This window comes from Uloborus diversus, chromosome 5 (assembly GCF_026930045.1).
Source record: "Uloborus diversus isolate 005 chromosome 5, Udiv.v.3.1, whole genome shotgun sequence".
Lineage (NCBI taxonomy): Eukaryota > Metazoa > Arthropoda > Arachnida > Araneae > Uloboridae > Uloborus > Uloborus diversus.
Genome location: NC_072735.1, coordinates 135,213,107 through 135,240,737, shown reverse-complemented (window position 1 = coordinate 135,240,737; position 27,631 = coordinate 135,213,107). Strand labels below are relative to the sequence as shown.

The 27,631-nt window shown below is 30.1% G+C and overlaps 1 protein-coding gene across 1 annotated transcript in view; it reads right to left on the bottom strand.

Annotated features, from left to right (window-relative positions):
- LOC129223153 (nephrin-like) overlaps nucleotides 1-27,390 on the bottom strand; it is a 168,021-nt gene extending 140,631 nt beyond the window's left edge. The window contains exons 1-2 of the mRNA XM_054857721.1: nucleotides 27,306-27,390; nucleotides 20,178-20,346 (exon numbers count right to left, since the gene is read on the bottom strand). Coding sequence (XP_054713696.1) covers nucleotides 20,178-20,346; nucleotides 27,306-27,390 — 254 coding nt within the window. The remainder of the gene's footprint in view (nucleotides 1-20,177; nucleotides 20,347-27,305) is intronic.
- Between the last annotated feature and the right edge of the window lie 241 nt (nucleotides 27,391-27,631).

Genomic DNA, 27,631 nt, shown 5'->3' with positions numbered 1-27,631 from the left:
TCATTTAAATATTTAAAAAAACAATTTTAAACTATTGGCCCAAAAATTGGTAATCGGAAACAACTTTGTTTTTTATCAAGATAACGATGAGAAGTACACGTTTGCGTTTGGTGCCTCAAAAAGTGTCCTTAAACTTAGAATTATCTCCTCAATCGCCAGATTTAAACTTAATGGAATATATTTGGAGGTACCTGGCGGCTAGATTACGAAAATACACCATTGAAACGAAAAGCGAATTAGAAATAGTAAGACTCGAAGAGCAGCTGAACGCTTCCTCAGAAATTGCATAAAAAAAGAAAGAGAAAACAATAAAGTCTATTCCAAGACGTTTAAAAGCTGTTGTTGATACGGCATGATATTCTACTAAATAACAATTTTGTAAAAAGTTAGATTATGGGTCATTCCATAGAAATGTCAACCTCAACCTCAGAAATTTTTTCCCCCAAATCCTAAATTGTGACCTATCATTTCATTCGGCATACTTTCTAGTACATAAATCCAGTAACAGTTTGCGAAAACTTCATTCGGTATTTTTCATCTGGCTTTAAACGTGCGAGGTTGTAGAAAAGGCTTAGCATGTGCAAAAAACATGCGGCTACGTTTTCTTGTGTAATGTAAAATTTTTTGCAAATTTTTAAAAGAACTATGTTTATTCTAAATGATTAGATGTTGACCCAATAAAATTGACTGTTATTTTTGCATACATTTTAAGATAAGTACTTTAATTAGTTTGGTTATTTCACTGAAAATATTTACGTTACGTTAGTCACGAAAATGTACTATTTTCTGCTTAAAAACTAAACCAGATGATTGAACCAAACAGCACTTTTTATTTTCTTACATCTGTATCATATCTTCTTAAAAAGTGCAAAACATTTATTTCAGTATCAGTAGATATAAAATAATTAGTGTGACTAACGTAACATTTGAGCTGTGACTAACGTAACATTTTAAAAATGACTGCTAATATTTAAACTTATTTAATTTAATGTACATTTTCATGTACAATTTTGAATATACATGCATTCTATATTGATTAAAAATATAAAGGGTGAAAAAAAAACAGTAAAATTACATTGTATAGACCTTTTGTTTACTTTAAAAAATACTTTTTTAAAGGTCTTCATAAAGATACTTCCAATTTAAAGAATTATTAAAAAAGAAAAAAGGTGAGTAAAGCAAATTGAGGACTCTGCTGAATGTGCATTCAACACAAGAATCCAAGCTTAAGAATTAAGTTAATAGAAATACAGTCTTAACAAAGAAGAACGTCTCTATTTTTAATAAAATACATGTCCACCTATTATTAAAATGAAGTAATGGCTGCTCGTTGGAAAACATTTGAAGATGTTACATGATACAGTGACAATAAGCGCTGCTGCCATATATCTCAGAAAATGCAAGAATGATCATTTAGAAATTCAAACATTTGCGGTGATATCTGGAATTAAAATGCATTCTGCAAAAACGTTCCAATATTTGTTTTCAATATTACATTTTAATTCAAAAGCATGCACAACACTATTCGTTCGATGAATCAGTTAACCTTAAAAAATAATATGCCATTGAAAAGTACTGCGGAGTTTCTTATGACGATAACTAGTATATCGGCAGAATACTAGAATTCGGTGAAACTGTCAATTTGCATAAAGTTAATTTTTAAAAGAGAGATATTTAGGATTTAATTAGCCCAAGAATGATGTTATTCAATTTGTAAAAGCAATTTTTTTATTTGTTAATTTTTTTTCGCACATTCAAATTGAGTTAATTGAACTGAATCCTTCCATGCAATTTCTTACACTATTATAGAAAAAAAAGTAAAGAAAGAACCATAATGCAACACAAAGAAGGTTCCTAAAAAGTGTAAAAGTAATATAAGAGCAAGAAATCAATTATAAAAAGTTTTTTATATGCATTCATTGTTTGTTATTCGATGGTTACGCTTGTCACGTTACGTTAGTCACACACAGTTTTTCGTAAAAGTACCATTAAGGGCCAAAAAAGATTCATCTGTAACAAAGTTGTAAGTTTCAGAAAAATTTGCCTCGTAACATAAGCATTGTTTCTCAGGGTTGCAAAAATGTTACGTTAGTCACGATGCCTTTTTTGGTGAAAAAACACCTGCCAGTGCTTATTTTGCTTCAAATTCTTGGTGGAAATGAAAAATAGTCACCTTGTACATTTTAAATTTGCATACTAAACCAAAATACATTCATTTTTACTCCCGGTGTAAGTAGAAAGAGTTTGAAAATCAGCTGCGAATGTTACGTTAGTCACTATGGAATGACCCTTATTTACTAATATTTTGACATTTTTTCCAAGTGTACGAAAACTTTTGTGAGATAAAATTTCCGGCACTTTGGTTTTTGCTTAAAAAAAATAAGTTTTAATGTTTTATTAAAAATGTTCGTGTAGTTTTGTTAAAAATAAATCATAGATCTTATAATTATATACCTTGTCCGAAATAATAATTCTAACCAATGCATGGGGCCTATTTCATTGAAAGTCGTAGGTGTCCGAAAACTTTTGGGAGCCACTGTATAAGGCGAAAGAAGAGACTCAAATCTAAAACCGATAAAGCAGAAACCTAGAGATTTCTTTTGTAAAACAATAGTACAATACACTGATTGAAAAGCGATAGCTCTGTGCAGGTAAATTGGATATAAATGAAACAACGTTTAAAAGCACAGAAAAGATAAAAAGTTTATAAAAACGGAGACATGTTTCGTAGGCAATAGCCTCCTTCCTCTGTGCGGAATGTACAAATGGATGAATCAAGGTCAAGGGAAAGTTTAAATTGCGTAACTGGAAAAACATTGACCAATCAGCTATCAGCGAGTGCTGAGGCAAATTATGACGAATTCTAACATGTAAGATTGAATAACATTGGAGAAAAATGCGGAACAGCAAAAGATTCATTGCAAAGATTATTTTATCAATTTTATCCAAAGTGTAATACTTTCTTTATAGCAGACTTCTAATCATTTGTGAGGAGAGGGAAACTTATTTAAGGTTCTCTATTTCGACAGTGCCATCTGCTAGAAGGTAACTAAAGCTTAGAGAGTGTAACCTTGATATTACGAGCTAGATGATCGTATGTTTCACTTCTCCTTAGTTTTAAACAGTAAAAAATCTCACGGAAGGCTACTAAAATAAATAAATGAATAAATAAATAGAAAAACAAATAAATTAAAAGTTAATAACTAGTACGCGTTAGTTTCCGAAAAGTAAAACATAATTAAAACACAAAATGTGTTATGTTTAATGAATTTGAAAATTATTGATCTTGTAATTGCTAATGGTTCAATAAATCATGCTGATATACATGTTATCAGTTTTAATTTCTAAAAATTTATGACAAATGTGGGACGAAATTTGCTGCATAGAAAAATATCTTCCCAAATATTTTTATCCCTGTTCAATCATGTCGAATAATCTTTCTTGAGAAAAGGGAAACATAAAATATTTCTCCTTTAAGAGGAAGAAAACTCCTAAGTTACTAAAATTTAGTATAAGAAACTGGAAATAATGAGGCAAAAAGTTGAGTCGAAAGTAGGTCCACATTTAGTTGATGAGTTTTGTTGGTCGATAACTTTCTTTAAACTTCTGGGTTATTTACATTAATCATTTCCTGGAAAAATCCGCCGTCTTAACTTTTTTGGTCTAGAACTTTTGACATTTAAGTAGGTATTGGCAAAATATTGGCAAATAATATGACTGTCGAATTCTCTGGCTAATTAACTATAAGCACATTCACACGTATATATCTTTTCAATGCTTTATTTAATTTGTACTATTAATTTACTCTCACTATATACATTTATATCTTCAAATTTTCAATCGTTAATAAAATACTTTTTATTCTTTCACTCAAATTCAAATGTTTTTTCTTTTTTTAACTTATTGTGTATGATGTTTGTTGTCAATATTTTTTTTTCAAATATCAATTCATTAATAAAATTAATTTCAGCTCTTGAGATGCGTCCTAAAATCTTTGATTTCGTTATCTTAATGTACGAGCTTTTCTTCTGCTTCATTTCGAAGCGTTCCAGACGCTTTTATTTTTCGTTCTCTAATCGTCGCTTGTGTTGTGCTGTAGTTTCTTTTAGTGTTTATAAGTAAGAATGGGGTTGTTTCCTTCAGTCAAAAAAAAAGTACTTTTTGTCACTGAAATTAATAGAATAAGCAAAAAAGATCAGAAAATACTTTCGTTTTACCAACATTTTATTTTTTAATCAATTTTTTAAAATATCCGGTTCTTCAAATGAGGCGTGGTCTTTATGACGTCACAAATGATGCACTATGGCGCATCTTTCTACCGCATTTTTACGTTATGATAAACAAGAAGCGAATTACAATTGCGCTCTACGCTTGCTATCAACCATATCGTTGCCAATACACGTGAGTAAAGATGCGAATTAAATAGTTTGAACCGTGAATGGCAACACTGAATGGCATTTCCTCATTTGTGATGTCATCGGCTGAAGCGTTAAACGATGAAAGAGCATCGATTTATGTAATATTTAAAAAATATTAAACTTAAGGAAATTATTTAAAAATGGTCAGATTCTATGTTTTTAAACATGCTCTTTCAGAAAAAAATACTTTTAAAATTTTGGAAACTACCCCATTGACTTTAAATTTTTCTAATATAGTACTAGTTTATTTTTTACTCCCCTGCAACTGCGTTAACATTATAAAAAAAAATATTGAAACCTATTAAAGTTGACCACCTAAGTTTACCTTTTTTTAGGTTTATAGTTAAAATGTACATGTTGTTGTTGAAGATTTTCAAGCAGTAACATTTCTACTCACGAGAGCTACTTCATATTCGAAAAATCAGAATGTTATCTCTAAAAGATGTGTCTGTGAATATCTTCGTCTTGTGTAAGAAAAACGAGCTCTTACGTGCATCACATGACTTCCTATAACACATAAATAATAATTGAGTGTGAAATTTTGTCCTACAGGTTGATATTTTTGTGGAATGGCCCATCTATCAAACGTTTTTTTGCTTTGTTCGTGACAAAAAAAGGGGCGAAAATATTTAAAGTCTTTCCTTGCTCACTCCAAGGCACTATTATCATTGCATTGGCACACAAGGAAGTCCTGTAATGCCCACATAAGCTCGTTTTCTTCATATAAGACGAAGATAATCAAAGACAGGTCCTATTTGCTTATCGGTGAGTCAGTAAATATATTACTGGTCCCATGTCAAATAACTAGCCGTCTATACGTACATTTCTCAGCTCAGTCTTGGGTTATCAAAGTAATGCAATATTACCTCATTTCTTTGGTGAGAAAAAACAAAAGTGAGATTCCTAGATCATGACTGGGTATATAAGGCAACCAATAGGTAAAGAAAAATATTCTTACTTATAATTATATAATTTAATACAATGTTCAATAACTAATGGAATGCGTTTTTCACTGTAATCGTGTATCGAATTTCTACTTTCATTGTTCCGAATTTTTAAAGGTGTCGTTAAACTGGATTTGCGTTAAAATGTTTTCGGCGGTAATCAGGGTGCATATATTTTAAACTTGACTGTACATACATTTTCCCAACAGTCTTGTAAATTTGGAGAAATTGTTTTGTTTCGGTGCAAGTTAGCAAAAGCTCAAATCGTGTGTATCTTTACAGTTTTATTCACTTAGCAATAATGATTCATCTTGTTTCCTCAGTAACAGCCATTTTAATGACGAAATAAATAATTATTATATGTTAATATTTCAAAGAAGATTAAGTAGTATAACTTCTGTGATAAGTCAACTACTGAATTCTGCAGTTAACAAACGAAAAGAGTCTTATTACTTTTTTCTAGTACGTATTTTTAGTAATTGAAATTTCTCTCTGTGATACTGTCATGGGAAGTTGCTCGTTTTGGATTTAAACTCTAACTATAGGGAAAATTTAGAGTTATACGTATTTTTCTTACTTTTTGTTGCTTCTAAGATAGATGAAAAAAAAGAACCAAAAGAAGAAAAAAAAGAAACTGCAGCTATTTTTTTTACCTGCTCATGGTAATATAGTAAATGTTTTAGAATCAATGTTTTATTTTATATGTGTTGGTAATTTATTTTTTTAGTAATCAGATATTTTATAATGAGCAGTTGCTGATTGTGTTTTTAGTTCAGTTTGTTACACCTTCATGAGTAAAAAAACATAAACTGTATTTTTCAAACCTTAAAAAGATCACATTTAATATAAGGACATCCCGGTTATGACATGCAGAGATCGCAGTTGAATCCTTATAATGAACTGAAAAATCGCTCGTGAATGTATGACGGATTAAAATTGATTCGACATTTGAACAAAGCAATTGCCTGTTTGGCGGCATTTTGATGGTCGAATCTATAACCCTAAGCCCAGTGGATTAACCCTAAACTCCAATAGATAGCTTCATTGTTGACGTCTTTTTCGTTACTTCTTTATCCTAAAATTAGTCTCACCAGTAAAACAGTTAAGTTACCGGCTCCAGTTCAGCCCTGACAAAGAAAAGCAATTCCCTGCATGCCAAATTTTGAAAATTTTATCATGGTTTTTGGAAACAACTTACTGAATGTTTGGTGTATCAACAATAAAATAATGCCATTACGCATGGTACGGTACAATTTTTATTGTTGGTGAAGTCAAAGCGTTACTCGATCAGTGGTTTTGCCTATTATATAAATGAAGATTATTCTTTTCGATGACAGCTTACGACTTAAAAAAATACTTATGTACGATCTATTAATACTTAGTATATACAAATAAGTTGAAAATCAGGTAATAAAATGCGATTTATGTGGTGATAATTAGGAAAAATTCTAAAAATAAGTTCAAAAGTTTCTAAAACTATTTGTACCATTCAGTAAATTACCGCCCATTAGCCAGGGCTAAAGCAGAAATAGATGAAATACACCGCCAGCTCAGTCATTTCCAGCCGATGACTGCAGTTTCGTGCTCATTTGCACTCATCAGCTCGGCACAGGAAAGTGACTGAGCTGGAGATGGAAAAACCTCTTAAGGAAGCTAAGAGTGCGAAACAAACTGGTTGCCAATATAGAATTAGCAGACCAGACGAGTGACCGAAGCAATATCGCTGTTGAACCGAACCAGTCAGATAACTTAGATAAATGGATTATCGGTAACTTACGAATAATAATTAAAAGTTGGGTTGGGAATATAACTCTTTATGCTCTTCTAACTTCATAATAACTCTTGAGATCGGACTAGTTTGTGAGAAAACCATTTGCTTATTCTTTGTACATTTTCAAACAGAAGAAATGAACAATCCAGATAATATATGCATTTAAACTTTGATTTTTCTCTTTATGAATCCTCTCTAGACCTTAATGGACATATTCAAGTGCATAACCATCAATCAAAGCATTAAGTATGCATTATTTCGTCTTAAATATGCAGAAATGAGAGTCAGATGCAGTAGAAGCACAATCCGCAAATGTAAATGAGAGAAAAGACATTCTTAGTGTAATGTGTACAGAAACACATACTCTCAGGAAAACAAAATTTATATCTTCTGCTTTAATGATAGGTTATCAACGTAGGGACTTCATTGGTTTAAATCCCACCTCCATCCGACCCGAAGAAAAAACGCATGGTAATTTGCGGTGCCCTTTTCCCCAAGGCATACATTTCATCTTATACCTTTAAATAAACAATTCTTGTGGGTATGTATATATTTCGTATCTCGAAAACGGCTCTAACGATTTGGATGAAATTTTAGAATTAATTGTAGTTTAGCATGCTAAGTTCATCTACATCAGTGTTTTTTCTGTAAAAACGCGATTTTTTACAAAAACAAGTTTTTTAATACAAAGTCGAATTGAGTTAAGCCTTGAAAAAAATTGTGAATTGACACATAAGGCAGACGATTTGCAACCATAACAATGAAAATTTGTCTCTTCTCGCTTTGAAATTTTAAACTTGCTTAGGATTGCCAGGCTTGGCTGACATTAGCCACTTTAGCTCATTTCAATCACACTTGGCTAAAAACAAATTCAAAAGCACTATGTAAGTCGATGAAAGGCTTTTTTTTTAAAGCAAAACTATTTCTGGACCGTCTTATTTTATTTACTTATATTCTTTTTTTACACTTCAAATAGTTTTATATGTTTTTTTTTTTTTTTAAATCACTCATCTAAGTTTTATTTTGAAAAAATATATGTCTAGAAACTTTATATTTTGTTGTTATATTTTGAGTGACTTGTGGATCATCAGTTTTTATGAATAGCATGCTGCATGTAGCATTTTCTGGTGTAAAGTGACCAACTCCACTAAAAGTACTTATTCCAAATGAAAATCTCGAATCGCGACATAGTATGGAAGGAAGTTTTGGGTTAAAAACCGATTTACACACAGTAAAATTGGCTCCAAGTTCAAAGTCTTTTAATTAATGAATAAAATATGACAACGTATATAAAGTACAAATTCAGAATTATTTTAGAGTGCCGAAACAGCTGTTTGCTGGTTTTTTAACCTTTTTTAATTCTGAATTTGTACTTTATATACGTTGTCATATTTTATTCACTATGCAGTACAAAGTTTTCGACTACTTTTTATGTATCCTTTTAATTAATGACAGGAAAATTGTACAGTGGAAACAAAATTTAGAGGAGGCCGGGGTAATAAGAGACAGGGATAATAAAGATGCAGTGAAAAAAATCATAAAAAAAAATATTCTTAGACAACTTTATAAAATATGTAATGTAAAGAACCATATGTATACTTTATTACAATACACTTATTTAAAAGTTTATAACATGTTTTGATTTTTTTTTCATGCAATGAAAAAAACCTTCACGTTGCTCTTACCTTAAAAGTTCGCGATATTCTGTAGGTGAAGTGTTTCGGAGTTATTAATGTGTAAACTTCTGACCAGTACTATTTTTTGAAATCTTAAAAGTCTCCTTTACTTACAGGTTGTGGGCCAGTCTCTTACTAACCCATTTTTATTTTTTTGTAGGGGTAATAAGAGACAGGTGTCTCTTATTACCCCATACTAACAAATTTGTTTGTTTTAGGTAAAATACGATGAGTTTGATGGTTAGTCTAAGTTTCACAAGTTCATAGATTTTTTTTTTTTTTTTTTAACATAGCCTAAATCTAAACTCAGCTATACTCATCAGAGTAGACCATATTTAGATGTTATAAATGTATGATTTTAGGCTTAGAATGTCTGTAAGTTACTGATAAATTACTACTACTTTATTAGATAATAAATAGCCAAAGTTCATTTATACTTAGGGACTAGAAAAACCTCTAATAACACAAACTTTAAACACACGTGTTTTACATATTTTCGACTATACTTATCCGTTAAAATATTTTTTTAACGGATGAAAATATCAAATATTGAAAATATTGGCGGATTCAGAATTGTTTGCAGATGTCTCTCATTACTCCACAGGATTTTACCTTGCTATATTTGAAGAGTGGCAGCCTTAGTTTCTTATTACCCCACATGGGGTTATTAGAGACAAGAATTTATTGAAATTTTTGAACATCTTTTAAACCAAAATATTTAAGTTAAATAATCGCCTAAAAAATCAAGAGGAGTCCATTTAATGCAGTTAATATGAGATAGTTGTTTCACGTTTTTTGGAACATTAGTATAATTTTATTTTATTTTATTTTTGTCTCTTATCACCCCTTTTGTCTCTTATTACCCCAGCCTCCCCTAACAGATAGTTTAAAGCCAAATGTTGATTTAGCTGCATTCAGGATCTTCTTTGTTTGATACTTTAGTGTTATAAGAAGGTAGCGGCGCATTTTCAATCATTTTTTCATATTTATTGTCGCCATGTTTGGTCTTAGAAACTACTTTTTTGGCAATACCGTGCGTTAAATATTTATACGCAACCAGCTCAGAGCTTCCCTAGGTGGATGACTGTGGGGGAGAGGAGGCTAATATTCAGTAGTAGGCTTCTTATAGCTGAAATGATTAAAATGCTTATGAAGTGTTTACATGTATATCTCTCGTTTCTCGAAAGCATCGAGAAACTTCATATTTCGTTGACGTGATGTTTTTCAAGTATATTTGAAAAAGTATCGAACCTTAGAAAAACACGAGTTGACAAAAAATAATTTTTTTAAAGCCGAGCAAGGCTCGGTCGTCCAGGTACTTAAAATAATGAAAGGTAAACTGTCTATTTTGAATCATTTGCAACTCCAATAAACTATAGGGGCGCTGCGGCCACTGTCTAATGGCGGATGAAAATGGTAAAACAAACAAATGCCGTAACTTATAACTTTTTTTGACGCTTTGTAAATGACAGTAATTTTTTATCGTGTTTGTGGGAAGCTTTCTTTTCTATTCTTCTGAAATTACATTGCACCACAAACTGTGTGAAGCCTGTAATTTTCCCCGAAGAAAACACGTGAAATGGACTGTTTTACCTCTTTCGGTAGCATTGTTAATCACCACAAGGTAGCGTATTTGAGGCCTGGAGTTGCGAATTTAAATTTTCGTGATACAATCGTTTTAGTTGTCATGCAGATGAATTCCATGACGTACTGCAGTTTAAATATCAGCTTACAAGCCCATATTTAAAACAAAGTGTTGATTTTTTTTTCAGTTAAACTACATTTTATTAATATTAGGATTTTGATTTCATTTATTTGTTAATACTGTTAATATGTATACTTTTAAACATTTGTGGCTATTTTTATTGTTTTTCCCCTCTTGTTGCAAGTCATATTTTATCTGTTTTCACGTGCAACACATTTTACTATGGTTGAGGCAAACCTAACCCTACAGTGTTTGTATGGTGTGATTAGGATCAGCGTAACTTTAACAATGGTGCAAGGTTAGGGTTTATCTCAACTAATAGTCAAGATATTTGTGGCGTTACTAGAAATAAATACAGAAATATGCTCTTCTCGAAAAAGCCATTTTTCTACTATTCATGTAATATGTTATTCGATTTAACTTAGTAGCTGCGGTTTTCAACAGTTATTTGCTTAAACAGCTTGGTTTTCTTTGCTATATTAAAGCAGATAAATTACTGAATTAATACAATACACTAATAGTTAATGTTTCTCAAATATGATTTACAGGATTATATCCTAGGTAGAAAAATACTATGCGCATTTTTTTGTCTTTAAGAATGGATAAAATATTTCCTGTACACAGAAATTGAACTGTTCTTTTTCTTTAACTGAATTTAATGATAAAGACGTTTCAAATTCATGGCGAAAAAGACTTAGGATTTCAATTTACAAAGTAAAAGGATTTTAAATGAAATAATGTCAAGAAATGTTAAAATAATGTTTTATGCATTTAAAAGCCTTAAAACGTTAGTTTTTTTTTTTTTTTGCATTTTTCCTGTATTATTTGAAATGAGCTAGTGAGAAGTTAGAGCATCCAGCGTAGGCGTCTAACGAGAGTTGGCAAGTGAAGCGTGCATCCTACGTAGTCCCTAGTGTAGAACTCAATAAGCGTAAGGAACTACTGTGGAGTCACAATAATTGTTTTTCATAGCGTATACATATTTTTTTAGGCCGCTAAACGATGAATGATAAGAATATTTCATTAGTGAAAAATATGCTATAAAGCATTTTCAAAAAGTAAATGCTTTATAGCATATTTTTCACTAATCGTATGGATTACATGTTATTCAATTATGAATATGTGGGAATTTATGGCGTATTTCTGCAAATTCTGCTACTGTATGTATACGTGTAGCTTTTAGAATATATTTACATGCACCACAAAAAATGAAAGAAGAAAAATAACACACGAATAAAATGACGATCTCTTCGTTTGGTATAATCAGAAACTATGTAAAGAAGAAAATGTCATACTCTTATAAAAACGGGAGAAAATATTAGTCATCATATTCAAACCCCTGCAGAAAGAAGTATAGTTTAACTTTAAAATGCAATTAAAAAATGACTGAGCCGTACCTCTTGACAACAGCATAAATGTGTAAATATTTAAATGATTCAAATCAACGATTCTCTAACTATCAAATGTATCTTAAAACTAGAAATATGTAACTTGAGGGTTATATTCCCCAAAGTCCTTATTTTAAGCTATTGCAATTGATGTGTTTGCGAACGAAATAAGACGTTAAGACTTTTCACAGAAAAGTCCTTTTCTGCCGTATTATATACAAGAAATTTCAATTTTTTCCTCCAAAGTAGAATCCATTTCAAGTAGCTATTTCTGCTTAGGATCATATGGCTGCCTTTGGCATAAATGCATCTTACATTTAAATTCAGAACGCATTTTCCCCTTTACTTACGTCATAAGATTTTTGGTAAAGTTTTCAGGAATATAGTGCGCTAAAGGTAAACGCAACGACTGCTGTGTAAAGTTATGGCCAAAATCACTTGTTTTCTTTTCTTGGCGTATAAACTTTATCGAGGTTGTTTGAATTTTATAAAATATCAGAGTAAAATATTATAACTAGCACTCGAAAAAGAAAACATTTTTTACATCGTAGTTGTGATATATCTTCTTCAGTAAATTTACTTCTTGAAAGAAGTTTACTTTATTTTGATTAAGCATTTCAAACAAGAAAAAATTTACTGAAAAGGTTTTGAACAAAGCTATCCTAATATTATGATATCCATAATAGCTATAAAAAACATTAAAACCTGTCAAAGAAAAGTATTTTAACACATTAAAATTGAGCATCTTATTGGTATTATGGCACTAACTAATGGTCAAGTTTTGAAACTCTTGTTTCTTCATCGAATAGCGATAACTAGAGCATGGATTATATACAAATGCATTTGTCCATACACAACTGCTTGTATTTTCTTCTTATGAATTTAGTATATATAAATACGAAAAAAAAAACTGCAAACTTTTAAATAAAATTCATATTTTTGTTTTTTAAATTCATTAAAAAACATTTTGCGCTTCTCTAAAACACCGAATGTCACACAAAAACCATTAAAAAATATATTAATAAATAAAAAAATAAATAAATAAAATAAAATAAAATGCACCCTCTGGTAGTCAATAAGGAATAAAAAGAAACAGCCATAAGGGGGGAGGTCACGAATAACTACGTCTGTAACACATTAGTGTGACTTATTAAGACATCAGTGTGTCTATTTAACGCGTCTCAGTGACTAAGAATTTTTGAATTAAAAAGTTAGTGTGCCATTCTTTATAACAGTTATTCAAATCGTCCAATATATATATTCGAAGTTCGAAAAGTCGACTGATGCAGGAGATCGGTTTCCAATCGACTGCAGAGGTAAACTAATTGTGAAAAGAACATCAACAAGGGACAAATACACTATTAAAAAAAATCCTGAAAATTTACGTCAACTGTTACTGGCATCCATGTTGCCAGTAACTATTACCGAAAAAATAAAATGTTACAGTAAAATTTTACGGTTTCTTCGGTAGGCACAGCAACCAATTGGAGCTGGGATCGCTTATTTCTCCGGCATAAATTAATGTAAAGATCAGCGATGCTTTAAGTCCACCAATTTACAGTAACAATTATCAGAAAATCATCCTGAATATTTTACAGTGTTCAGTGATGAACACATAAATTGTATTTCAATAACATTTTAAAAAAATAAAAGGATATTTTCATCTGAAGAAATAAATGATAAAAAAAGCAATGTCTAATAAATAAAACATAAAAGAACATAGTATCATTTGCTGCAAGAAAAATGGAAAATACGCATCGTGAGTACTACTTTTTGTTCGAATAATAGTTCCCCTACAAATATTTATCGCGATACTAACCAAATGCAAAATTAGAAAGACTAATCATTTTGCATTCAATTCAGACAAACTTCTTTATGAAACGGAAACGAAAATATGATTGCATGTTTTTTAATGTGTAGCGTATACTTTTTAAGGTATTTTATTGCATATTTGTAAGCATGTGCTTGGTTTTTTATTGCATGCATTTCCCTAGTGATAATCTTTCAACCCTGTCTTAAAATCTTTTTTATTTATCAAAAACTTACCCTGGTTATTTAAATGTTGTATAGATCTCTAAACAAATATATTTTAGTCATATTATATTTTATACATATGTGTCATTTGTTGTTAAAAGGACGTATTTTAACGCTATTCATTAACAAACTCATGCCGTTTTAGCAAAACGCGACTAATATAGCTTAGAATAATATTTAACTATGGAAATATATTCGCGTGGGTAACTCAAAATAATATCGTAAAATATTTTCTTCGACAGAAAACCATACATTAGTGAAATAATGATAAAAAAAAGTACGGTACAATGGGGTAAAATGAGTCATTTTTGACCTATTTTCACGTATAACGTTCTATATTAACAATATATATTGTAATATTTTCATGTTTCCTCTCAATTATATTTAGACATTGGATTAATTCGAAACATGTTCATTTAAGTTCATTATACATTTGTAAGCTTTAAATTAAAGAAAAATAGCCAAAACAAAATGTTGAATCATCAAACGATGACTCAAAAGGGTTGGGTCATCATGCAAAAATGATGTTGATTTATGATTTTTTTTTTTTTTTTTTGGTGAACATGTTTATTAAGTAAATAACTGCAATAAGCATACACAAGACTTTTTCCCTTAAGAAGTTTTACTTTTATGTTGATTGTTAAAATGGTGATGCCGAGCCTGATTGAAAATCGAATCTTCCAAAAATGTAAAGGTATTACGCAATATCACGCATAATTTTACTCAAAATTATGACCATATATTTAAACAATGATTTATGTGTTAAAAAACCACTTACCACGTTCTTTCACTTCCCAATTATTTATTTTTTTCATTATTACACGATTCAAGGTGTTGTTTCCCTTGTCAGATGCACAATATAAAACAAGAAAATACCAAATGCAATAACCTCCTGTTATATCGCGCCGCGTTATTTCGAGCATTCGGATATATCGAATTTTTCCTTTGTCTCGCAAAAAATGTACTAACAAATTGTTGATTTACAATTTACGTCACAGAAAAAGAGTAATATTTCTCAGAAAAAAAATATAGATTTGATATGAATGATCAAAAATTGCACTCTTCCATGCACTTAATTCGTTGCAGTTTAAGTTACAACTTTCGTTTTAATAATTTTACTATAAAACATTAAAATCGGCAAAATTGTTTTATTTTGCTTCTAGTAAGAAAATCGTTCTAATGTGTGCTAATAAACTAATATTTTTTTAACTAATACTAACTAACTTAAACTAATAATCCCGCTGTAACGGGAGGTTTCTGTGGTAGGTAACATAACAAGGATAATACATATATGTATGCCACACAATGTTTCCGTGATTTATTCGTAAGGTGTTCCTTTATTGAAGAATATTAAGAATGCAGCTTGTGACAGATGGTTTCTTCATGAAAGTACGAGTATTTCTTCCATTGTTTTCATTATGTTGACATTAGTATCAGTAGTTTGTTGCTGCTGTATTTTATATTAGCGATGGAATAATTGCAATCTTCCGTATACATTATTTTGCTTCAATACCAAATCGATATGAATGGTTGTAAATAAAACTATTTATGCGCATAATGATCCATAAAAATCGACATTTTTTCGTCAAAAGAAATTCTTGTGAGAAATATTATTTGGATGTTATTGTTCCTACTGGGTACACAAAACTAATTTAGCTGCAGTACTTTTAGACTAATATTCGTATATAAGTCTGTTATTTAAGTCTTGAAGTGAGATAAAGTTATTTCTTTAATAATACGCAGTACATAAGATTGAGATTGAACTGTTTGTTATTTATTATTTGACCATTTTAAAACTTTGTCCTAATTATTATTTTTTTTTGTTTAATGAAAGAAAAATAATGCCTTTCCTTATCATATTCTTTCTGTCACAAATGTGAGCCTCAAACTGGATCGATAAAAAATCGTAGAATGCAGTCGTGAATATATTTTTTCAAATGATATAGTTAATTTCTATCTTGCTTACTCTTAAAATTCTAAATCCGACAGGTTGTTTTTTCTTGTCCCCTGATAGAAACACCAGCTCAAAAAAGATGTGTATGGACAGAAAGCAGAAGCGCAAGAAATTATATAAAAGAATTAATAATAACAGTTTATTTAGCATATATGGCCGCAACTAAAGCAATGATTAACTTTTTAGTATGACACATACTTAACTGAAATAAATAAACGACTTTCATCTGTGAAATTTAATAGCGAATCGATAAGCTGTTGTTCTACATATGTTTATTCTATTTAATTAATGCAAACCATTTGAAGTTGGTAGCAAAGATATTTAGCACGTACAACGTACTAAAACGTTTATTTCAATAAATACGTTAGATGTAATATTTATGTTCATTAGACTTTGTTTGAAACATTATATTCTTTTCACTGGAAATTAATTAGTTATGTTATTCGTGTATTCCAAAACTCAGAAGGAAAAATCTCTGATTTGCTAAAGGACTAACATTAAAACGGTTTTATTTTTGCCATATAAAAAAAATGTTTTCCTAAAGCACGTAGCTCCTTTATTCCAAAAGCATTCAATGATTTTAACAAAAAAAAGAAAAAAAGAGAGAGAAAACAAAGTTACAGTTGATATATTATGTTTTTTTTTACACATTTTACTAGGGCGTTTTAATTTCAAAAGTTAAAAGTAATGAAACACTAAAATGGAAAAGTTTCATGTTATTAGAAAAAAAAAAGATTTTTCTAAAAAACCCTTATTAGAGCCAAATGATTTTAGTGAAAATACCCATTTTTATGCAGATCATTTGCACCAGAATAGAAAATTCTCTACTCAATACATTATTTGACACAAGTTGATAAAACTTTGGTCGTAAAGAGAACGCTTCAGAAAATTTCAGGTAAATGAGATAAAGTAAGTTATCAAGCAAGTTAAACTGTACACCAACTTCAAAATTCAAAAATATAAACGCAATTGATGCAATTTTTTAAAGGAAATTTATTAGTCAAGTGCATTTACTAGTCATTTGCATGCTCTCAAACACTAAATTTTAAACGTCGAAAACACTTAAAGACTAAAATAGAAGAAACTTTATTTTTTTTAATTAAATTTAAAATATTCTCAGTAATTACAAATTATTTTTTTTTTGTCTATGATTTTTACTGTTCTAAACAGGTTTTGAAGCGATGAAATAATGAAAAAAATATTTTAAATATGCTTTGTATCTTGGAAAAAAAACTAATATCTTTAAAAGTGGAAAAAAAAGGTGAATTTTTTTAAAAAGAAAGAAACGTTGAAATAAAAACGTGTAGAAAGTTTTAAATTTTGAAGCAGAAATCAAAAAAATAAAATGAAACAAATGATTTTAAGAAACAATAAATCATACACAACAGAACAAAAACAAGAAAGAAGGAAGAATATTGAGAAAAATAAATAGGTTAAAGAAGGAAAGCCAATCTTCTAAAGGAAAAGTTTGGAATGAAGTTGATTGGTTTTATCTACGTATTTTAAAAGAGCAAGAACCTTAATAGGCCATAGAGTTCCAAAAGATTATTTAAGAAAGGTTGAAGGACGGGAATTGTCATAAAAAGTGAGACATAACACTTCTAGAGTTCTGTCGAAATAACGCACAAAGTTTTAAATTTTAGTCGAAACAATGCACTGTAAAAAAAAGGAAAACTAAAAAAATGCACATAATACTGAAACGAAAACAACGAGACAAACACTGAATTATAAACAAAAAGTCTATCTCCGAAAGGAAGGGTGCAATTTGGAAAGTAGTATACAGTCTTAGCAAAAAAAAAAAAAAAAAAAATGCTTCTCAACTTCACGTAGCTTATTTACACTAGAATAGAAAATTCACCAACGAATTCTCCCCGCAATGCGTTATTTGACACAAAGTGATAAAAACTTGCTGGCCGTGAAGAGAACGCCGTGGAAGGTTCCAGGTAAATGCGAATGAACAGAACAAACTCTTTTTGAGGGAAAAGAAAAAAGCAAATGGCAGTTTTTCTTTTAGCTCTGGAGTGTTTAAACTTCGTGGAATGATGGACCGATGAAAAGAGCATCCGTTCTCGAATTCATGATAGCCTTTGGCAAACTATGCAAATCGGTGCAGGTTTGGAAAGCGAGCGGAGGGAATGGTCGGATCTGAAAGCTTTTGAATTTTATTTGTTGGAAAGAAATGTGCGATTTATATGAGATATAAATAATACGTTGTTCAAGGTGTTGATAATATTATATGCGGGGTTTTTTTTTTCTCTCGAAATGAAGTTTGCAGTTTCCTCTCCATATGATTTAGGTCTCATGAATATCATGGATTTTGCTAACAATAAACTATTTCAAAAACAACAACTTTCGAAAGGAAATAAAATATTCATAAAACCGAACTAAGAAAAATTGTACGTTTTTAAATGGCAATTCTTTTTTCCTGTACAAAAACCGAAGGTTATTTTTGCTTACCTGATATAACTTACGGTAAAAAAAAAAGTAAATGGCAAAAAATTGCTTTTTTAATGTTCTTCAACTAATGACTTGGACGGACGAAAGTTTCAAAATCTTGTATTATTTGAAAAGAGTCAAAAGCCTTCTATACACAATTCTATCTTTTGCTCTAGTTCCACTTTGATATTAATTTGTTAGCGTGCAATTAAGTTAATAATAATTATTTTTCTGGTTTTTTTTTACTTACCAAATTTTAGTATAATAAAAGCATTTTGCTTTGTTAAGCGTTATAAAATAGTTTAATTAACACATATAAACTATACTATTTAATTTTATGAAACAAAGTAAGTAGACAACAAGGGTTAAGCTAAATTTCTATATTAATTTTACATTGTACGTGCTTTAGTTGAGTTGCTTTGTTTTCCTACTCGCGAAATTTCACGGGGATATGTTTACTTTTCTGTAATTATAAAAGCAAAAGTTAATTTAAGAAATATTTATTGCAACAAATTTTAAATGAAATGCCCATTTAAACCACTTCTTAGATGATGATGACTATTTTTTATCTTAACATCTGTTTGCACATATGTATCTACGAAAACATGGACAGCTGGAATACTCATTTAGTCTAATAAAATTAAGCTGGTATCGAATGAAAGATACAACTTCATTATCTAACCTTTCGCGACAAATGTATACTCTGATAAAACTTCTTCCACATATACCTCTCAATATATTTTGCATCATTTCTTTATTTTATGAAATAATTTGGAATCAAGTTATGACTAGGAATAACTTTAAAATATTTTTTTCTTATAATTTTAATAAAAATCGTTTTAACATTGTTCCTCGTTCATTCGTTGTTGGAAACCGATAAAATAATGTGCAGCAAGTAAGATTTTTTTCTTTTTTTTAAAAAATACTTGGTGAAAGTGAAAATTCGAGTCTCTTTTCTACAATTACATCGAAAGTGAAAATTCGAATGACAATTTTATATTTTTTATACTTTTATTCAAAGACTGCGATAGAGTGGTGTCGTATGTTTTTAAATGAATCAATAATGCTACTGAACTTCTTAAGCTTTAAAAAACTATAACGTACGAGACATTATTGTAAATTCTGATATGACATTAACGATAGACTTATATTTTTTTCTAAAATAAAATTATTCCACTTTACGTTGAAAAAAAAAAGAGGAAAAATTCTAAATCTGTACTTTTCACTCAAAATGGTTCATTCTTATTTTAGTATTTTCTCTGAAACTGAATTTTTATTTATCTGTCTAAAAATGTAGATCTGTAAATACAAAATAAAATTTGTGTTTTTCTCTTCAAAATTTTATTTCTTAGTACGCCAAGTTTAGCCGCTAGATTTTGCGAGAGGCTATTTTAGTGTGCCTTTGCGTGTGTGTGTGAGAGTTAGTGTATTTTTAACCACACATACTTGCAAATAAGCAAGGTGGGTTTGGGTTTATGTTTGTGTTATAAAATGATTTTTTAAAAAAATCGGAAAATAAATTAAATAAAAGTTTTAAAAATAGCATACAATTTTAGTTACATATATTTAGGAAAAGAAGGTGAAAAAAATACTTTGCTTCAAGTAGTTTATGTTTTTACAATAAGTAATTTTTGTAGAATTCAGTACGTTTCAATGTTAAAGATATGCTACAAACACTTGTAAATTATTTCGATAGTCTATTTTTTTTTTCCTTTTTGAAATGTTTCACCGATTGAATTGTAATTTAAAATTGCAATTTGAAAAGTGAACTCGCATACCTTTTTTAAAAAGTAAGCAGAAAATGTACTTTTGTTATGGCTCCAAAAAGAACACTGGCGAATTTAAATTGACCTCACATCAAACCCATAAGTTCCACATCCTACATTCTCGCTTCGTTCAAGCTCAACTACTATATCTAAGAGAAAAATCTGCACAGTTTTTCTAGCAATATTATATGCCAAACTGCTAATATGCAACACTATGTGCTGCTTCTTGGATATCATATTCGCTTTGGGATTACCTGTAATTAGATAAAATGATTGATCACCTCAATCATCTGTTAGCGATATTGCTCCGTACATATTTTTTCAATATCTGATATATATCTGCTCATATATGGGGACATTAAAGCAATACAAATATTTCAAAATGCAATTTTAAATGAGCAAATTATTAACTTTAATATCATACAGTTTCTGGAATATCATATTCGAGTCAGTATGGCATGTGATTAGGTAAACTGATTGATCACTGATCATCTGATGTCCGAATCCGAGCAATTACAACTACCCTCAACGCTTTGCGCCGTCAAATGTGAGTGATTGATTAGGTTATTATTGCGAGGGCAGTACATGTTACTCAACAATGTAAACAAAATTAAAGCTTTTTCTTCACAAATGCTGAGTACAAATGTGTGCAATGTATAAATATTTTTATGGGAGGGGAGGGGGTTGCCCTTTGAATTAAACATAACGTTCATATTAAAGCGGTAGGAAATCTAATAAGAAAGAGGACATAACCGTTGAAAGGAGTATTTTTAACATTATTGCTGATTTGCAAATGTTTCTATTTACAAAGGCAATGTTTGAAAAGTCTGCGAAAAAAGATTCAGTTCGATATTATTATTCTTTGGCAAAAATATATGTTTTTTCACCTTCAACTAAAGTTTCAGTATTATTAGTTTTCGTTTCTAAAAAATGAGTCTATGTGCTTAACGACAGTAATATCAACTTTTTAATCCAAGAAAATAAAGCGTACTGATTAATGCATTTTAGCTTTTCAAACCTGCAACTTTAACTACCATAATACATTTAGGTCTTTCTTACGAGTATTGCAAAATATTAGTTGATTTTATAAAAAAGACGATGTCTTTATTATTATTTGCTTTATTCAATTTTTTTTAAATATATTTTAAGTAAAATGTTAAGTGTTGGTATTCGTAGCAGTATTATCTTTCTATATTATTGGGTAAGCCGTTTTCTTTCGGTACCGATTTCTCCTCAGTTTGTGAAACGATTTCCTTCATTCTTTTTTTTGTTCGGTAGCTATTGCCGAGTTTTAGTGTCATCGATAAAAGTTTTTGAAATTGAACCCTAATTAACGGATACATTAATTACAAACGCATTTTCGTCCGAAATGGCTCTTTCTACGCGAACGGATGGTCCATTTTTTCGAATTTGATATGATTGGAAAGGTTTTTAAAAATACTCCATACGAAGAAATTGTTACAGCACCCAATGTCCAATAACCTAAATCCACTAGGAAAAATGTTATAACTGTTTTTTAGTTAGTGAAAGTCAATTTTAATTCTTTCTCTTTTTCCTTGTTGAAATTCATTGTTGGAAGTGTGAAACATTAAGTTTTAATTCATTTTTTTTAACCGCTTTTTCTACACAAAAAATTAATTTTAGTGCTTCGAGCTTGGTATGATTGGAAAGCTCGTGAAAAATACTTATTAAAACATTTGCCCCCCGTTACGGTTAAAAAACGGAAACCCGCTGAGATATCTAGAAAAGGAGCTAAAAGCAATTATAAGTTAATAAAAATTCATTTTTATTTACTTTTTCACGCGACATAGTTAGCGTGAAGTAATTTCTCGATAATATTATGTGTTGCCATTTCTCGCTTGAGCGTAAAGAAATGAAACTCTTGCATTTGTTTTTATTATTGAGGCTTTTTGGGTAACTATGAGCATTTTAAATATTTTCATTTTGATTATGTTTTTGCAATTTCAATATTTAAATAAATCGTTTTACGGAGTGATGGAGAACTTTCAGTTTCACTATAAAATTACCTTTTTCTCACAATAAGACCTGCATTTGCTATCGCCAGGAACTAATCTCAAGGTGAAACTTTTGATGAAATTGGCATATTATTACGACGCCCAGTGCTTTCGCATGGACAATTATATATTGCCGAAAGTAGAGTTCGTTCATTTGACTGTTGGAAATTTTATATTTAACGGCACAGGTCATGCCTACTTTTACAAAGAATGTTGTTTATACAGAAATTTTCGTATAAAAGGAGTTTTGCGGTATCGTTTGATTGAGGAAGATTTATATAATTGTGAAATTGGCGAACTATATCCATTGGTGTCCAATGCCAGCGCGAGAAATATTACTCTTTTTCATTCGTAAAAAAATGGAAGAGAAATGTCTATTTGCAAGCAGCTAACTATGAATGAAGTCCCTCTTTAATGTGGGGTTCATAATCGTTCGTGACAAGGGGGTGGAAAGAAATGACAAGAGGAACATACAATGGGGGTAATGTGACATCAAACCTTTTTTTTTTTTGATAAAAACGTTTATTAAAAACAGTATGACATATGGCAAAAGTAACAGGGGGTATGGCGAAGTGTGAAACTTTGTGACAAAGGGGAGAGGGATCAAAGTGCATTAGTCAGTTACTCCCTAAACCGTAAACAAATCATAAAGGCGGGTTTTTTTAATTGCACTGCTATTGCGATGTCCAGAATTTTTGAATGGAAAACTTTTAATGTAGCAAGTAGGGTTCGTTCATTTGACTGTTTGAAATTTTATATTTCTAATGGAAAAGGTCAAGGCAACTTACTCAGTAATATAAAACCTTTTAGAAGAAATATTGTCCATGCAGACGTTTTACGTACGTATAGTTTTGCAGCATTATTTTAGTCGGGAAGATTTCGATAATAGGGAAATTTGCGCTCTTAATCTATTGGCGTCTAATTTTTGGCAACAATTGCAGGGCGAGAAATGTTTTTTCTTTGCATACGTAGAAAAATATTAGGGAAATACATGCATTTGCATACGGTTACCACAAAACAGGGGATGTCCACGAATGACGTCCCGCTTTAAGGTGGAGTTCACGAAATAGTAACAGTTTGTGACACGAGAGATGAAAGAAATGACAAGAGGGACAAACAATGGGGAGAATGTGACTTTTTTACGAGGAACGCTTATGAAAAATGGCGTGACATGTGATAAAGTGAAGAGGGGGTATGGTGTACTTTGTGATAAAGGGGGGAGAGGGTCATAAATGTTCAAAAGTTTGATATCACCGCCCTTAACCATGAAAAAATCTAAAAGACGAACTTTTTTAAAAATTGTACTATTATTGCGATGTCCAGTGTTTTCGAATGGACAGTTATATGTTGCCACGAGTCGAGTTCGTTCATTTGATTCTTGGAAATTTATATTTCTAACGACGAAGAAGCAATTTACTCAGTAATAGTATACGTTTTATAAGTAATATTGTTCACACAGTAGTTTTACGTGTAAACTGAGTTTTGATGCTTCATTTCACAGAGGAAGATTTCAAAAATTTATTTTTATTATTTTTTCAATGTTTGGCTTTGGAAATAAAACGCGGTCTTTATGACGTTACAAGTGATATACTTCGGTGCGCTACTCTACTGCGCTGTGCGCTAATGGGATCAGTGATTGGCATTTCATCGCTTTTTATGCCATGTGCAGAAGCATAAAAAATAAATTTCAATCTGCGCACCTATTAAAATAATTGTTAAAAACTATTAAATTTGTTCAAAGCTTATTAAAAAAATGGTTAAAACCTATGTTTTTAAGCATGCTCTTTCCAAAAAAAAAATACTTTTAAAATTTCGGAAAAGACCCCCATTACCGAAAGATCCTCTTTCTTCCATTTATTATTGCGTTTGTTATTGCGTGTACATATAAAAATTGTATGCTTCTATATGCAGTAAACATGAGTAAGAGTAGAAATAAATATGTTGGAAATAGTAAAATTCATACAAGTTTTATCTAATATTCATTTATGAATATGGTCGAATTTCGACCACTGGGCGAACACTACTATATTTAAATAACTAAGTTAATAATAGTAGCTAAATTAATAAGTTAGTTGTGGATTACGTGTTCGCACAAGTCTTTTCCTAGCTAAGCCGCTGTAGTGCTTGGAAAATAGAAATTTCGTACAGATAGCAAAGAGGAAACTAGATTGTATACATGGGGAAAGAAAATAGACAATACAGATAAAATGAAAAAATTATTTCGTACAAATTGATAGATTTGTTGGAAAAGAAAAAATAAGTCTTACATATATAAATAAAGAAATAGGATGAACAGATAATATAAAAGCTATAAACTACAGTTCGAGCAGGTTAGAAAAATAATAGAAGATACGATGCAGAAAAGTACAACGTAATGATACGTTTGTCGGTTAATCTTTAAAATAAAGGTTTTCTTTGGAGAAAAAAAATGTTTTTTTTTGCACTTTTTATCACAGTTTCGTTTAAAAACCTTGATTTTGAAAAAAATACTCCGTTTCTTTTTGATTTTCGGCAATGCAATATCACATTAAATATTTCTATACATGATATAGATCGCTAATTCAAATAATGAAATAATTAAATTTAATTTTGCTTTTAAAGTCTTTTAAGCTTTTTGATAGATTTTAACTTGAAAACTAAGCCTTTCTAGAGTAAATCACGAAAAAGAACTTAATATTATTTTACTTTTAAAACATGACGTTCATTTTAAAAGAGCTATTTTTTTTATAACTTTGAGTTTCTGCACAGAATTTCCCGCTTGTTATTAGTAGCAAATTGTACCCGGCTATTCAAGTTATTGTTTAAGAAACAATAATCAATTTGAAATTTTGTCACACTTTTAATAAAATTGTATTTATTGATCAGTGTCATGTTTTTTGAAAGAAAAGTTGCGAAATATTTTTTTCATTACATTCAATGTGTTTACAGATAAATATTACATCACCTCAAAACAAAGTGGAGATTTAATGATGAATCACTCTTTAGGTTTTACGGATTTTTAATATTTTAAATTTTTACAAAGTGTAATATATGCTACTGAAAAATTATTTTTAAAAAATCAGTATTTTAATTAAATGAAAATGACGTCATAAGAACCTAACATATCCTAATACATTAAGAATTTATCAATCATAAATTTTAATCTGATGATTTTCCTTTTGCTTCGTACTTTGACATTTAGCAATGCTCAACAATCATCACTAGTTTTAATGCCAGATTATTTGCCTAAATAATATATATGTTACCGTTAAAGTCTGAAATCTCTTATTTTATAGAATGCCTAGATATTTCACGGAATAACTGATCATGTCCGTTAAAGTGTAAAACTCTCTTGTATTTCATGATTTAACTAGTTATTTCATAGAATAACGATCTGCAGCCCGTTAAAGTATAAAATAATCTATATCATATAACTTGCACGACAAATACATTTACCTACCACCTCTGTATTACCTCCAAAATGTTCATGTAAAGCCCAGTGTGGCAATAAAAATGTTTTTGTTTTAGAAATAATGTTATTTGTAATTCCAAGTGTCATTTTAGTAATCCTTGTTGTAACAAATGATTTTATGGTACGTTTCCATAAATACCAATTATTTGATGCTATATAGTCAAATTGCTTCTTTTTCATTTCAACTCTCTATCCACTAGTTTTTTTAAACAATATCTAGTTATTTCATATTAGATAAATTATTTATTTTACACTTCCACTGTCTCTCATTATTTAATTTATAGAATACCTATATATTTCATAGAATAACTAGGTATTCTATAAAATAACTTCATTATATACTTTAACGGTAACATATACATCAGCTGTGAATCATAATGCATACTTAGGGTGATTTTATTTTTATGTCTAGGTAATACAATCTACTATACTGTGCAAAAAAAAAAAAAAAAACGCAGTAAAATACTTAGCAAAACTATGTCAAAAAAAAAAACCTTGCGCCTGTCAATTAAACGTGATTAAAATTTGATTTTAACAGTTTCGTTTACATTAATACTTTTCACATTGAAACTTTGGACTTTACCTAATGCAGCAAAATTTATGTTTAAAATTCTCATACAACGTTTGAGAGTACTCTAGAGTATTATACTCGAAATACCGCAGAGTGAAACAATACATTTTAATTTTACAACTCAATTCTGTAATAATGTATTCAAGGTTTCTTCTGAAGTAATACGTGAGCATTGATGTACAGTTGTTGAAGCATTTATTGCTGTTGAAAAGTCTACATTTTTCTACAAAGTACCTAACCATTCAATCTGCACATCAATACTCGCATTTTTTATGAATATTCCGAGTCCCATATATTCCAATCATACAACCTTTTTTCTATATGGTTTTCCTTTAATATTTTGCGGTCTAGTTTTTTTTTTTTTTTTTTGGTGGGGGGGGGGGGGGCGTAGGACGTCAAATACATCTGAACAGAAATAAAAACACGATTCAATAATGATATAAACTTACACAATGAAAAATTAATTATTAGGATCGTTAGGTCATTGAATCAAAGCTTTGTGTTTTTTTAATAACTGTTTGTATTCAACTTACAAGGGATTTTATTGTGTCAGTTTTTCTTTTAACGTTTATGATATATTTGAAGTATCAAAACAATTATCATATATGATTTAAATCTAACTGTATTTATATTATTTAGTACTGAATAGTGTTAATGAAAAAAAAATATTTTAGCACATTTAAACATTCAAATCCGGTTTTTCTCTAACGTAAATAAAGTAGCACAGACACTAATATTGTGCAAATTAGAGTCAAAATAAAATATTTCAATTATAAATACATATTCTAAAATGATTTTAAACTCTAAAACTGAAAGTTACGTTCACATACTTAAACTATTTGACTAAATTTATAAGCCGCATTTTTAAGGAGCATATATTTTCGTTTTGATTTATTCACAAAAGCAACATCTAAATGTAAACACTAAAATATTTTATTCTCACTTAAACCTGGAACTGATATTTACGTCTACATATTTAAATTATTACACTAAATTTAAAAGCAGTATTTTTAATGAACATATATTTTCGTTTTGATACACCCTAAAAAGAACCATGTAAATATACACAATAAAATATATTTTACTCTCACTCAAACTAATATTAATATTTAATATTCAGCAGTCAGCAAACGATTCCACTCATTAATAACCGAAACAAGGACAATCGAAACTTACCTGACACAGTAGACAATGTAGCTAAAACATGAATCCATAGGGCTATCGTCAATCCTTTTTTTGAATTTACAATACCATTAGCCATGTTCAGAGACAGTTCCTAAAATTCTCTTTAGTCCTGATTTCCGGGAAATTCTGCAACGCAATCGCAGAGCAGAGCTGCACGACAAAAATACAAAGAGAGCAGCACTGTAATGTTATCTTCTGGGCGATGCATAGAATAAATGACACTACACACAGAACGGAATTTCGTCGCGTGGCCGCACCGAGCTTTTGAATTTCGCTACTGTGCGGAATCGGGTGAATTTCCACTGGATCGACACGGA